At 42.3% G+C, this 15,821-nt stretch overlaps 1 protein-coding gene across 2 annotated transcripts in view; it reads left to right on the forward strand.

Annotated features, from left to right (window-relative positions):
• Nucleotides 1–11,521, forward strand: part of ccdc85ca (coiled-coil domain containing 85C, a) — a 64,919-nt gene extending 53,398 nt beyond the window's left edge. For both annotated transcript variants that reach the window (XM_035743359.2, XM_035743360.2), the window contains exons 4-5: nt 3,483–3,674; nt 5,088–11,521. In XM_035743359.2, coding sequence (XP_035599252.1) covers nt 3,483–3,674; nt 5,088–5,177 — 282 coding nt within the window. In that variant the 3' untranslated portion in view covers nt 5,178–11,521. The remainder of the gene's footprint in view (nt 1–3,482; nt 3,675–5,087) is intronic.
• The last annotated feature ends 4,300 nt before the right edge of the window (nt 11,522–15,821 follow it).

The raw sequence follows: 15,821 nt of genomic DNA on the forward strand, positions 1-15,821 counted from the left end.
AACAGACTTTACTCAATGCCAATGGCAGGTCATTAGTAAAACATTGAAAAGTAAGGGGCCTAGACAACTATCCTGGGGAATGCCTGACTCTACTTGGAGTATGTTGGAGAGACTTCCATTAAAGAACACTCTCTGTGTTCTGTTAGACAGGTCACTCTCAATCCACAATATAGCAGGGGATGTAAAGACATAACACATACGTTTTTCCAGCAGCAGATTATGATCAATAATGTCAAAAGCTGCACTGAAGTCTTAACAAAACAGCTCCCGTAATCTTCTTAATATACATTTCTGTCAGCCAATCATCAGTCATTTATGTAAGTGTGATACATGGTGAGTGCCCTTTCCTATACTGTAAGCATGCTAAAAGTCAGTTGTTAATTTGTTTACTGTAAAATATCTTTGATTCTTGTAAAAACACCAAAAAATCTAAAGTTTACTAAGGGTTGGTAACAGGCTGTTTGGTGGGCTGTTTGAGCCAGTAAAGGGTGCTTTGTTATTCTTGGGATGTGGAATGACTTTTGCTTCCATCCAGGCCTGAGGGATCACACTTTCCTGTAGGCTTAGATTGAAGAGATGGCTAATAGGAGTGGCAATATAGTCTGCTATCATCCTCAGTCATTTTACATCCAAGTTGTCAGACCCAGGTGCCTTGTCATTGTAATTTCTTTACCTCTTCCACACTCCCTTTACGGAATTCAAATTACAATGCGTATCTTTCATAATTTGGTCAGTTATGAATGGACGTGCAGGTTCAGTTTGTTGTTGGCATGTCATGCACATTTTGCCAATGAAAGAATCATTAAAGTAGTTGGCAATATAAGTGGGGTTTGTGATGAATGAGCCATCTGATGCAATGAAGGATGTAGCTGAGTTGACCTTTTTGCCCAACATTACATTTAAGATGCTCGAAATATTTGTACTATTTTTCTTTATATTATTCTTTATATTTGCTTATTGTTTGACATAACTCATGCTCTGGCCCCCCAATGGTGGAACAAACTCCCTCACGACGCCAGGACAGCGGAGTCAATCACCACCTTCCGGAGACACCTGAAACCCCACCTCTTTAAGGAATACCTAGGATAGGATAAAGTAATCCTTCTCACCCCCTTAAAAGATTTAGATGCACTATTGTAAAGTGGCTGTTCCACTCGATGTCATAAGGTGAATGCACCAATTTATAAGTCGCTCTGGATAAGAGCGTCTGCTAAATGACTTAAATGTAAATGTAAAAATGTAAATAACTTGTGTGTCACTTCAATACGTGTTGCCAGGGGCTACCTATGATTGGTAGAGAGAGAGCCCACATCATAACATTTTTTAATTGATCAATGAGATGACGTTGAGTCATCGTGAAAAAAACGTATTTGGATTTGAAAAAAGTAATCAACATTTTTTTTTCACCCAACTTTAAAACTCGAAATCCAATGACATGGTGACATTTTTAAATTGATTTCACCAAATGTAAATCAAAACCAGACGTTGAAATTGTAGAGGGGTCGCCCCCCACCCCCTACATCCCCCTAAATCCGTCACAAGAAAAAACTTGCCCAGCGATCGTGATCCCACCTCTGTAGCACTGACTGAGGCAATGTCCCGACTTTCTCACATAACAAGAGAGCAATCAATCAAATGTCAGTCACGACTTTCTCACATAACAACAGAGCAATCAATCAAATGTCAAAGTCACGACTTTCTCACATAACAACAGAGCAATCAATCAAATGTCAAAGTCACAACTTTCTCACATAACAACAGAGCAATCAATCAAATGTCAAAGTCAATCAAAGTTGTTTCTGACGCAGAAGCAGTGATTCTCTATCTTGTAAAAATTGTTGCTTGAAAATATATGTCCTTTGGAGCCTCTCTTTATGTTTTCTTTCAGACTTTCTTATCATCTTTGCTCAGGCTACGACCTGAATGGCACTCTATTCCCTTCATCAGTGTTTCCCAACCCTGGTGGGCCTCCAGTACCCCCAACAGTAAACATTTGTATTGTAACCTTGGACAAGCACACCTGAATCAACTTGTCAACTAATCATCAAGCCCTCAATGCGCTGAATGAGGTGTGTTTGTTCAGGGCTACAACAAAAATGTGTTCTGTTGGGGTTACTGGAGGACCAGGGTTGGGAAACACTACCCTACATGGTGCCCTACTTTTGACCAGAGTCATATGGGCCCTGGTCAAAAGTAGTGCACTATACAGGGAATAAATAGGGTGCCATTTGGGACGCACAAAAGTACGGTGTGTCTGTGTCAGTGTTCTCTGAGTATTGATACTGGGTATTGATACCAACTCTGTAATGTTAGACTGGAAGCCCGATCAGGTTCACTTCCCTCCTCTTCCATAATGCCTCTACAGCAGGTGCCTACACCATTGACTATGGGCCTGTTGTTATTGCACTCTCAGCTTTATGTGTGTGTGTCACTCACACTCCGGTCACACTCTTCTTCTTCCTTTTCCTCTTCATGCTCTCTCTTCTCTCTCTCTCTCTCTCTCTCTCTCTCTCTCTCTCTCTCTCTCTCTCTCTCTCTCTCTCTCTCTCTCTCTTCCCCCCCCCTCTCTCTCTCTCCCTATATCCCTTTATCCCCCCTCTCTCTTTCTCTCTCTCTCTCTCTTCCCCCCCCCCTCTCTCTATCTCTCTCTCTCTCTCCCCTATATCCCTTTATCCCCCTCTCTCTCTCTTTCTCTCTCTCTCTCTCTCTCTCTCTCTCTCTCTCTCTCTCTCTCTCTCTCTCTCTCTCTCTCTCTCTCTCCCTCTCTCCCTATATCCCTTTATCCCCCTCTCTCTCTTTCTTTCTCTCTCTCTCTCTCTCTCTCTCTCTCTCTCTCTCTCTCTCTCTCTATATATATATATATATATATATATATATATATATATATATATATATATATATATATATATCCTTTTATCCCCCTCTCTCCCCCCCCACACTCTCTCTCTCTCTCTCTCTCCCTATATCCCTTTATCCCCCTCTCTCTTTATATATATCCCTTTATCCCCCTCTCTCTCTGCTCAGGGGCACCGGTGTTGGAATGCTGGTTGGATGGTTGAGGATCTAACGCTAGAGTGGTGCTCAGAAGGCTGTGACTGAGCAAAGCTGGGATAGAACCAGAGATAGGGATAACTAAGTGCTTGGACAGTAAGAGCTGGGAATGAATAGGATAGAGCTGGGATAGATTGGGCCCCTGCTCCTCTCTCTCAACAACCTCTTTTTGCATTAGCTGTGACCCAGAGATGGAGAGGCACAGGGGAGTAAGAGAGTTTGACCAGGGTCAGGGAAGACCATGGGAGATGAGAGTTGTAATTAGCTGATTAAACCAGGGATTTACCCTCCTTTAGGGGTCTGGGTCGCAAAACTATAGTACCCCAGAGAGAGAGAAGGGAGGTGGGGGGATTAATTTAGATTGCTCACATCTCTGAAAATATAGTACATGTGTGTGACCACTCTGACCATCTCTCCCTTCCTCTCTCCAGGGCTCCGGTAGGACCCCTAGTGGTGAGCCACCCCCCCCAGCAGACTACCTCCCTGTGGGCCAGAAGCCCGAGGCTGTGGTCCATGCCATGAAGGTGCTCGAGGTCCATGAGAATCTAGAGAAGAAAATCCCTGAAGACTATGACAAGGACCTCAGTGAGAAGGAGAAGGCCATTGTCAGGGAGATGTGTAACGTAAGGAACTCTCTCCTCCCTCCCACACGACCTTTCTCACCCCCCCCTCTTATACTCTTTCTCTCTCTCCCTCACTCGTTTCCATTTTTCTCTCTTCCTCTCTCCCTCTCCTATCCCAAAAAACGAATAATGAGAGCTAGATGAAGATACGAGGGGCCTGTCGAGTTGCAGCTCTCTCTCTCTCTCTCTCTCTCTCTCTCTCTCTCTCTCTCTCTCTCTCTCTCTCTCTCTCTCCTCCACATTTCTGTTTGTTTGCCTGTCAGAATCACAAGCATGCCATCGCTTTGACGGAGGGCAGTGTTTAAATTATTACACAATTACCCTCCCTCCTCCCTCCCTCTCACCTCTCCTCCCCCTCTCACCCCCTGGCTTCCCCCTGCTTTAATTGGAGGCTCCCATAAAGGAGCCGTAGTATTAACGACGCACTTGTCTGCACCATTAAAATAACTTCACTGGGAGAAACAATGGAAGCTCCTGTTGAGGCCTTATAAGCTTCCGAGCTCTATTCTCCGTGCTATAGACACCTTCCAGGCCTAGGATAGGACAGAATAGGGCAGGACAGGGCAGGATAGGATCGGAAGGCTAGGAGGATTGGACTATGGAATAGAAGCTACAGGCCCCTCCCCATTCTCTCATCTCAACATCACATCCTCCTTCCACCCCCACAGGTGTAGGCTCAAAATGGCATCCTATTTCCTTTATAGGGCACTACTTTTGACTAGAGCCGATAGGGTTAGTGTAGTATAAAAGGAATAGGGTATAATTTGGGCCACAACCATACAGCCTGAGACAGTGGAGTGGGGTCATCTGGGACTCGTGTGATGACACTTTTCTTGCAGGGACGACCCCAGGCCCTTCTAGTCTTTGAGCACTAAGCGATGCCTGTGGGTTTCTCCGGACAGAGCTCTGTACATGGCAGAGACACAGAGAACACGGAGGCACAATGCAACCATTTATAGTGGAGTATCCCATCAAGCATAAAGAGATAAATACACCAACATCCTGGTGAGGTCTATGTTACACAGTCCATCTCGGAGCTGGGAGTCATGTGTTTTACAACTGTTGTCTTGTCCCTACGGTTGCATTGTGTGCTCAGATTATGTGGAACATACATTTTTGTAGACTGTTATTGGATGGCTGGGTTGATGGATTCCAGTCTCTGTGACCTCCCTTTGTAGACCCCAACAACACACTGGTCTTAATAAAATGTTCTACAATAAAAAGCTTTGTGTAACAGTGTTTTCAAACCTTATTAGTGTAATTAGTACTAAATGTCCCTTCCACCTGGCTTTTCTAGAGACCCTCACTAAAGGGCTGGATATACTGTAGCTAGTATATCCATTGTATGACAGTGTTGTGTAACAGTGTTTTGTGTCCCACCCCCCCATTTCCTGTCCTGTGTTGTGTTCTCAGGTGGTGTGGCGTAAACTGGGTGACGCTGCGGGCTCCAAGCCTTCAATCCGCCAGCATCTCTCTGGGAACCAGTTCAAAGGGCCTTTGTAGTCCCTAGGACGACATTAACCAGCACTCAATCAAGACAAACGGACAGACAAATAAATAAACAACAACAACAACAATGGATCCTCAGCACTGACTGGACAAAGGGACACACCCTCTCCTACTCTCTCAGCACTGTGACCGTGGCTAGATGATCCAGACAAACCCTAACCTAAACCCAGCCCACTGCCTCTGTATCTGTGATATCCATCTTTGGCCTCCCTTAACCTCATGCCCTGGTGGATATTGGAATGGTGACCTAACCTGGGTAGTGGCTACAGGCAATTTCAGATTAGGGCAAAACAGATCGTGGCGACGAATGGTTCGAAATAGCGGGTGGCCGTCCTATCGCCTCCACAGCACAACAGAGCATCAGTTGACAGTTATGGTGTGTTTTTGAAGAAGAGGAAGATGAAGGGAGGATAGGGGCACGAGGCATGCATTACCAACTAAACTCTCCCTTACAACCTCACAACCATTCACTACAGTACTGAGCTACTATACCTGTGACCTGTTCTACAGTACTACACCTGACAGTCCCAACCAGTCACGACAGTACTGAGCTACTATACCTGTGACCTGTTCTACAGTACTACACCTGACAGTCCCAACCAGTCACGACAGTACTGAGCTACTATACCTGTGACCTGTTCTACAGTACTACACCTGACAGTCCCAACCAGTCACGACAGTACTGAGCTAGAGCACTACACCGTCTCCACCCAACGTCTCTTTTTGTGTTTGTGTAAATGTTCACCTACCAAGTGTTCAGGACTGACAACCACTCGAGGACGGACTATTCTACTGCAGGCCCTGTTCTGTTCTTGACTTTGCTTCCATGACTTCTCCACAGGCAACTGACTGACAACCTACTTTTAATATGAGGAGAAATCCTGGAAATGTTCTGATGTAATTTCCTTCGGTGTATAGTCACAAGCCATAGGTTTACATGACTTGAAACCTAGCTGCTGCAGCCTACTTTTGATAGTGTCGTCCCCTTTTGCCTGAGCAGGAAGTATGTGTTCAAGTGTAGACAGAATTGATTTCAAAGTGTTCAACTAAATTCTAGCACCAAATCAGTTATGTGTAACAAAACGTAGCCCTGTTTAAAAAAAAGTTATAATTTAATTTGTTTGTTTGCGCCTCAAATGGCACCCTATTCCCTATACCAACGCCATATAGGCATTAGGGTGCCATTTCGGATGCACACGTTGTAACTAAGTACAGAAAGTGGAACACTGAGTTCAGTTTCATACCCTGTGTTTCAAAAGTTTCCTCCCAGGCAGAAAGCTTATAGCCTGGGTAGGGTCTGTTTATGCTCTCCTGCCAACTCCTAGAATTGTCAAGCCAAAAATGTTACATTTTAGTCATGTAGCAGGCGCTCTTATCCAGAGCAACTTACAGTAGTGAGTTCATACGTTTTCTTATAATAGTCCCCCGTGGGACTCAAACTAACAACCCTGTTGTTGCAAGCACCATGCTCCACCAGTTGAGCCATACAGGACTTGACAATGTCTGCAATGGAGTTGGCAAAAGGACAAACAGCTCTCGGACCAGGCTTGAAAGCTTAGCCTGTCAGACTATTAACTGAAACCTTAAGTCGAGCAAGAGGTTTTGGTTCATGCATAATATAGGGTCGCTTCTGATGATTGATCATGGATTAGAACGTCAGGATCTTGCTAGATGGAAGTGGACTTTGAATTCACAATCTGAATTTCTAATGTATGACAATCGTTGAAACGGTTTTGAATAACAACTGTTATTTTGACCAGTCCTAACTTTTCCTCAATGAGCTCTTATAGGAACCATACATTACGAAGTCTCATTGGAGACTATGTATACTACATGAGGTCTCTTAGCTGGGTCCGATGTATACTTCATAAGGTGTCTTAGCTGGCTCCTGTACATTATGATGTGTCAGGCCCGATGTGTGCACAATGAAGTCTCCTAGAGTCCCTATGTCTGCTCTGTAAAGTCTCATAGCTGTCATCTCTATAGTAGGACTTCAGTGTACAATCCACTGATACGCGCCGATTATGTTGACATCGATGAAGGCAGCCCCACGCACCTCTCTGATTCAGAGATGTTGGGTTAAAAGCGGAAGACACATTTCAGTTGAATGCATTCAGTTGCACAACTGACAAGGTATCCCCCTTTCCCTTTCTCCCTCCCCTTTCCCCCACTGCGTAGCTAAATGAAGCTTCATAGCTGTGTTCTATACTCCGTGGCACCTCCTAGCTGATTGCTGTGTATTTGAGTCTTCTCAGTATTGTATGGTGAGGGCTAATAGATAAGCTACACAACAATGCCATGAGACTGACATAACAGATGACATAACAGATGTCATTAAGAGTTATAGCAACATAACAGACAGATGTCATTAGGAGTAATAACATACACTACATGAGCAAAAGTATGTGGACACCTGCTCGTCGAACATCTCATTCCACAATCATGGTCTTTAATATGGAGTTGGTCTCCCATTTGCTTCTATAACAGCCTCCACTCTTCTGGGAAGGCTTTCCACTAGATATTGGAACATTGCTGTGGGGACTTGCTTCCATTCAGCCACAAGAGCACTAGTGAGGTTGGGCACTGATGTTGGGCGATTGGGCCTGGCTCGTAGTCGGCGTTCCAATTCATCCCAAAGATGTTCGATGGGGTTAATGGCAGGGCTCTGTACAGACCAGTCAAGTTCTTCCACACCGATCTCGACGAACCATTTCTGTATGGAATTTGCTTTTGCATGGGGGCATTGTCATTGCTGTAACAGGAAAAGGCCTTCCCCAAACTGTTGCCACAAAGTTGCAAGCACAGAATCAGATTTGTCTGTCGGACTGCATTATGGTGAAGTGTTTCATCACTCCAGAGAACGCGCTTCCACTGCTCCAGAGTCCAATGGCGGCGAGCTTTAAACCACTCCAGCTGATGCTTGGCATTGCACATGTTGATCTTAGGCTTGTGTGCAGCTGCTCGGCCATGGAAACCTATTTCATGAAGCTCCCGACGAGTTATTGTGCTGAAGTTGCTTCCAGAGGGAGTTTGGAGTGTTGCAACCGAGAACAGACAATTGTTTAGCGCTACGCGCTTCAGCACTCAGTGGTCCCGTTCTGTGAGCGTGTGTGGCCTACCACTTTGCGGCTGAGCCGTTGTTGCTCCTAGACATTTCCACTTCACAATGACAGTACTTACAGTTGACCGGGGCAGCTTTTGCAGCTCTAGCAATTTGATGAACTGACTTGTTGGAAAGTTGGCATCCTATGATGGTGCCCTGTTGCATGTCACTGAGCTCTTCAGTAAGGCCATTCTACTGCTAATATTTGTCTGTGGAGATTACATGGCTTTGTGCGCAGTTGTATACACCTGTCATTAACTGGTGAGTGGCTGAAATAGACAAATCCACCAATTTTGATGGGATGTCCACATACTCTTGTACATATAGTGTGTGACTATGTATATGATATCTTACCTATAGGGGTTCAGGAGTTGTATGTAAAACGAATAAGGTCTGATAGCTGAGCTGAGTTGTATGCATATGTAAGGCCAGTGAATAATGTATATGAGTACTCATAAGAGTCTTATATACAGTGCCTTGCGAAAGTATTCGGCCCCCTTGAACTTTGCGACCTTTTGCCACATTTCAGGCTTCAAACATAAAGATATAAAACGGTATTTTTTTGTGAAGAATCAACAACAAGTGGGACACAATCATGAAGTGGAACGACATTTATTGGATATTTCAAACTTTTTTAACAAATCAAAAACGGAAAAATTGGGCGTGCAAAATTATTCAGCCCCCTTAAGTTAATACTTTGTAGCGCCACCTTTTGCTGCGATTACAGCTGTAAGTCACTTGGGGTATGTCTCTATCAGTTTTGCACATCGAGAGACTGACATTATTTCCCATTCCTCCTTGCAAAACAGCTCGAGCTCAGTGAGGTTGGATGGAGAGCATTTGTGAACAGCAGTTTTCAGTTCTTTCCACAGATTCTCGATTGGATTCAGGTTTGGACTTTGACTTGGCCATTCTAACACCTGGATATGTTATTTTTGAACCATTCCATTGTAGATTTTGCTTTATGTTTTGGATCATTGTCTTGTTGGAAGACAAATCTCCGTCCCAGTCTCAGGTCTTTTGCAGACTCCATCAGGTTTTCTTCCAGAATGGTCCTGTATTTGGCTCCATCCATCTTCCCATCAATTTTAACCATCTTCCCTGTCCCTGCTGAAGAAAAGCAGGCCCAAACCGTGATGCTGCCACCACTATGTTTGACAGTGGGGATGGTGTGTTCAGGGTGATGAGCTGTGTTGCTTTTACGCTTTTACGTTTTGCATTGTTGCAAAAAAGTTCAATTTTGGTTTCATCTAACCAGAGCACTTTCTTCCACATGTTTGGTGTTTAAACAACACTTTTTATGGATATCTTTAAGAAATGGCTTTCTTCTTGCCACTCTTCCATAAAGGCCAGATTTGTGCAACATACTGATTGTTGTCCTATGGACAGAGTCTCCCACCTCAGCTGTAGATCTCTGCAGTTCATCCAGAGTGATCATGGGCCTCTTGGCTGCATCTCTGATCAGTCTTCTCCCTGTATGAGCTGAAAGTTTAGAGGGACGGCCAGGTCTTGGTAGATTTGCAGTGGTCTGATTCTCCTTCCATTTCAATATTATCGCTTGCACAGTGCCCCTTGGGATGTTTAAAGCTTGGGAAATCTTTTTCTATCCAAATCCGGCTTTAAACTTCTTCACAACAGTATCTCGGACCTGCTTGGTGTGTTCCTTGTTCTTCATGATGCTCTCTGCGCTTATAACGGACCTCTGAGACTATCACAGTGCAGGTGCATTTATACGGAGACTTGATTACACACAGGTGGATTGTATTTATCATCATTAGTCATTTAGGTCAACATTGGATCATTCAGAGATCCTCACTGAACTTCTGGAGAGAGTTTGCTGCACTGAAAGTAAAGGGGCTGAATAATTTTGCACGCCCAATTTTTCAGTTTTTGATTTGTTAAAAAAGTTTGAAATATCCAATAAATGTCGTTCCACTTCATGATTGTGTCCCACTTGTTGTTGATTCTTCACAAAAAAATACAGTTTTATATCTTTATGTTTGAAGCCTGAAATGTGGCAAAAGGTCGCAAAGTTCAAGGGGGCCGAATACTTTCGCAAGGCACTGTACTGTATGAGTTCTCTTGGCTAGTCTGAGGTCTGAATAGGCAGTTATAAACTGTTAAAAGACACTTGCTGCATTCTCTCGGATATGTGTTCTAAAATCTGAACTGAAGGTTTGCTGTCAGATTGGTAAATTAATCTGAATTGAGTTTGACACATTGTCAATCTATATAGGGGAATAATAAATGTATACCCTTTTTTTGTGTTATACAGAAGGCTGTGTATAAATGTACGTTTACACATCCCCATGAATTCTGGGTAAAAAGCATTCTAATTGGAGAGAATATACTGTATTGATAGCAAAATATATTATATTATCACCTTATTCCCCATTTAGTGCTCTACATTTGACCAGAGCCCTATTTACCTTGGTCAAAAGTAGTGCACTTAATAGGAATAGGTTACCATTTGGGATGTATCCGCTGTGTTTCAGTGTTGTTGAGGAGTCTGGATGCAGCAGGTGACTTTGAACAGTGACAGACTGACTGTGTGTTTGACCCGTCTCGTAACGTACAGTATAAGTGCTGTGTGAACAAAATGAGCAGGAATCAACAAGGAAAAAAGCTTCATATATAATATATGAGGTATATTCCTGATATATGAAGATAATTCTGTTTGAATCGAGGACCTCGTATAAAGCATACACTGTTCTGTACAGTGTTGTCTTTAATCGTCCGGCATTGATGACTAAGGAGTTTCCTGACGGAAAACTGTATGAATAAGTGTCCATACACACTCAAAGTCTTCACAAATTAAACTTTTGCAAAAGTGACCTTGTTCTTAAACTGATAAGTCTACACGCAACGAATGACTTTTATATTTGTTCATTTGAAAGCACAAAGTTATGATTAAATGTTTGACTATTTTCCTATTGTTACATTCAAACACATTGCTTCTTTATTCTCTCTATGTTGAAACGGTGATAATTCTATGTCCTTTTTTTCAGCCTCTTTTTTTCTGTGATACATAGTTTAAGGTATCCTAGGATATACAGTGCTATGTACATACATACGTAGTACTCCTGTAGCATACAATGAACTAGCATGCCTTTATATGTTTTTCACAAGCTGTATGTAGCTGAAATTGGACTGTTATTTTAGCAAATTTTAAATGTGACAACTGAGGTAAGCCGCTTTCAAATTTTTAAATAAAATTGAAATATACTTTCTTTTATACCCCTGGTGTGTTTGTCAGTTGTGAATGTCGATGAAAGTGTAACTTAGTGATTCCTGTATATACAGTCTGAGTCAAAAGTTTGGACACCTACTCATTCAAGGGTTTTTCTTAATTTTTTTACTATTTTCTACATTGTAGAATAATAGTGAAGAAATCAAAACTATGAAATAACACACATGGATTCATGTAGTATCCAAACAAGTGTTAAACAAATCAAAATATATTTTATATTTGAGATTCTTCAAAGTAGCCACACTTTGCCTTTCTCTCAGCCAGCTTCATGAATGGAATGCATTTTTAAAAGTTAATTTGTGGAATTTCTTTCCTTCTTAATGCGTGAGCCAATCAGTTGTGTTGTGACAAGGTAGGGGTGGTATACAGAAGATAGCCCTATTTGGTAAAAAAAACAAGTCCATATTATGGCAAGAACAGCTCAAATAAGCAAAGAGAAACAACAGTCCATCATTACTTTAAGACATGAAGGTCAGTCAATCTGGAAAATGACAATAACTCTGAAAGTTTCTTAAAGTGCAGTCGCAAAAACTATCAAGCACCATGATGAAACTGGCTCTCATAAGGACCGTCGCAGGAATGGAAGACCCAGAGTTACCTCTGTTGCAGAGGATAAGTTCATTAGAGTTACCAGCCTCAGAAATTGCAGCCCAAGTAAATGCTTCATAGGGTTCAAGTAACAGACACATGTCAACATCAACTGTTCAGAGGAGACTGTGAATCAGGCCTTCATGGTCAAATTGCTGCAAAGAAACCACTACTAAAGGACACCAATAAAAATAAGAGACTTGCTTGGGCCAAGAAACACGAGCAATGGACATTAGACCAGTGGAAATCTGTCCTTTGGTCTGATTTCCAACCGCCGTGTCTTTGTGAGACTCAGAGTAGCTGAACGGATGATCTCTGAATGTGTGGTTCCCACCATGAAGCATGGAGGAGGAGGTGTGATGGTGTGGGGGTACTTTGCTGGTGACATTGTTGCTGATTCAATGAGAATTCAAGGCACGCTTAACCAGCATGGCTACTACAGCATTCTGCAGCGAAATGCCATCCCATCTGGTTTGTGCTTAGTGGGACTATCCTTTGCAAGCCCCCAAGACTATCCTTTGCAAGCCTGTCGTCTGGCTTTTTTATGGCGGTTTTGAAGCAGTGGCGTCTTCCTTGCTGAGCGGCCTTTCAGGTTATGTTGATACAGGATTAATTTTACTGTGGATATATATATACTTTTGTACCTGTTTCCTCCAACATCTTCACAAGGTCCTGGGCGATCGTTTTGTTATTGTTTCATCAGTGGATTTGCCCTTTAAACAGCTGCATATTATCAAGATATCAAAGTGTCACCAACTAAAAGGTAAACAATATGCCTATAGCAAATGCAGGATATGGCAGTCATTTTCACATGTAAATAGCACTTTTCAGTGTGCTCAACAATTTGGCTAATCTATACTACCATATTTCTAAGTCCTATTCTTGAAGATCAAGGGGTATAACATTTATTGGAATGACTGGAATTCTGATAGACTGTTTTTTAATGTAAAGATAGAATTTAATCGTATTATTATATGTGGTAGCATGTGATGGGTTAGAAGAAGGCTACATAACCAACCCATAAAGTAAAATTTTACATCAATATATGGCCAATGATGTCAACTTTAACATTGAATTATCCTGCAGTAGATGTCACTCAATTACACACATTTGTGTCTTATTCTAATTAATCTTAAGGGGAAAGTAATCTAAAAGTAACTGAATGCAATCAGATAACGTTACTGATTTTGGGTAATCCAAAAGTTACTTTACTGATTACAATTTTGGACAGGTAACTAGTAAGTAACGGATTACATTTAGAAAGTAACCTACCCAACATAAACTCAGCAAAAAAAAGAAATGTCCTCTCACTGTCAACTGCGATTATTTTCAGCAAACTTAACATGTGTAAATATTTGTTTGAACATAACAAATTTCAACAACTGAGACATAAACTGAACAAGTTCCACAGACATATGACTTGAAATGGAATAATGTGTTCCTGAACAAACGGGGGGTCAAAATCAAAGTATCAGTCACTATCTCGTGTGGCCACCAGCTGCATTAAGTACCGCAGTGCATCCCCTCCTCATGGACTGCAACAGATTTGCCAGACCTTGCTGTGAGATGTTACCCCACTCTTCCACCAAGGCACCTGCAAGTTCCCGGAGATTTCTGTGGGGAATGGCCCTAGCCCTCACCCTCCGATCCAACAGGTCCCAGGGATTGAGATCCGGGCTCTTCACTGGTCATGGCAGAACACTGACAGTCCCGTCTTGCAGGAAATCACGCACAGAACGGTCAGTATGGCTGGTGGCATTGTCATGCTTGGAGGGTCATGTCAGGATGAGCCTGCAGGAAGGTTATCACATGAGGGAGGAGGATGTCTTCCCTGTAACGCACAGCGTTGAGATTGCCTGCTATGACGACAAGCTCAGTCCGATGATGCCTTGACACACCGCCCCAGACCATGACGGACCCTCCATCTCCAAATCGATCCCGCTTCAGAGTACAGGCCAAACCACAACTCGTCAGTGAAAAGCACTTTTGCCAGTCCTGTCTGGTCCAGCGACGGTGGGTTTGTTCCCATAGGTAACGTTGTTGCAGGTGATGTCTGGTGAGGACCGGCCTTACAACAGGCCTACAAGCCCTCAGTCCAGCCTCTCTCAGCCTATTGTGGACAGTCTGAGCACTGATGGAGGGATTGTGCGTTCCTGGTGTAACTCGGGCAGTTGTTGTTGCCATCCTGTACTTGTCCCGCAGGTGTGATGTTCGGATCCTGTACAGGTGTTGTTACACGTGGTCTGCCACTGCGAGGACGATCAGCTGTCCGTCCTGTCTTCCTGTAGCGCTCTCCTAGGCATCTCACAGTGCTGACAGTGCAATTTATTGCCCAGGCCACATCTGCACTCCTCGTGCCTCCTTGCAGCATGCCTAAGGCACGTTCACGCAGACGAGCAGGGACCCTGGGTAGCTTTCTTTTGGTGTTTTTCAGAGTCAGTGGAAAGGCCTCTTTAGTGTCCAAAATGTTCATAACTGTGACCTTAATTGCCTACCGTCTGTAAGCTGTTAGTGTCTTAATGACTGTTCCACAGGTGCATGTTCATTAATAGTTTATGTTTCATTGAACAAGCATGGGAAACAGTGTTTAAACCCTTTATAATGAATATCTGTGAAGTTATTTGGATTTTTACGAATTATCTTTGAAAGACAGGGTCCTGAAAAAAAGGACATTTCTTTTTTTGCTGAGTTTATTTTGATTTGTTTAACACTTTTTTGGTTACTACCTGATTCCATGTGTTATTTCATAGAGTTGATGTCTTAACTATTATTCTACAATTTATAATATAGTTAAAATAAAGAAAAACCCTTGAATGAGTAGGTGTCCAAACTTTTGACTGGTATTGTATATACACATACTCACACATAAATAGCAGTGAGTACTCAATTGTCATACTTGAGTAAACGTAAAGATACCTTAATAGAAAATGACTCAATTAAAAGTGAGTCACCCAGTAAAGTATAACTTGAGTAAAAGTCAAAAATTATTTGGTTTTAAATATACTTAAGTATCAAAAGTAAATGTAATTGCTAAAATATACTTAAGTATCAAAAATCAAAGTATGATCATTTCAAATTCCTTATATTAAGCAAATCAGAGAGGTTAGTTTTTTTATTTTATTTTTACAGATATCCAGGGGCACTCTCCAACACTCAGACATAATTTACAAATAAAGCACGTGTTTAGTGAGTCCACCAGATCAGAGGCAGTAGGGATGACCAGGGATGTTGATAAGTGTGTGAATTGGCCATTTTTTGTTTGCTAAGCATTCAAAATGTAATGAGTACTTTTGGGTGTCAGGGACAATGTATGGAGTAAAAAGTACATTATTTTCTTTAGGAATGTAGTTTAGTAAAAATAGTAAAAGTACAAATACCGCCCGCAATAACTTAAGTAGTACACTGATAAATAGAAGAGATGGCTAACAAGCAAACGTGATCAAATTTAAGGGTGGAAGGATGCCTTTACTCAAGTGTTCATTCTGGGCCTCAATTTAAGTGGCTTGACAAGGATGCCCCCAACTGGCTAACCCATCTAACAACAAGAAGCATGGGTGAAAGACTATAGGAATCATGTACACAACAGGGTACAATAGGATTCTTTTTGTATATTTTTATTGTCACACATTGAAAAAATAAATGAACAACTTTAGAAAAAAACTAATGTTTAATGCCAAGTAACTTTGCTTAGAGTAAC

Source organism: Oncorhynchus keta, chromosome 29 (assembly GCF_023373465.1).
Source record: "Oncorhynchus keta strain PuntledgeMale-10-30-2019 chromosome 29, Oket_V2, whole genome shotgun sequence".
NCBI lineage: Eukaryota > Metazoa > Chordata > Actinopteri > Salmoniformes > Salmonidae > Oncorhynchus > Oncorhynchus keta.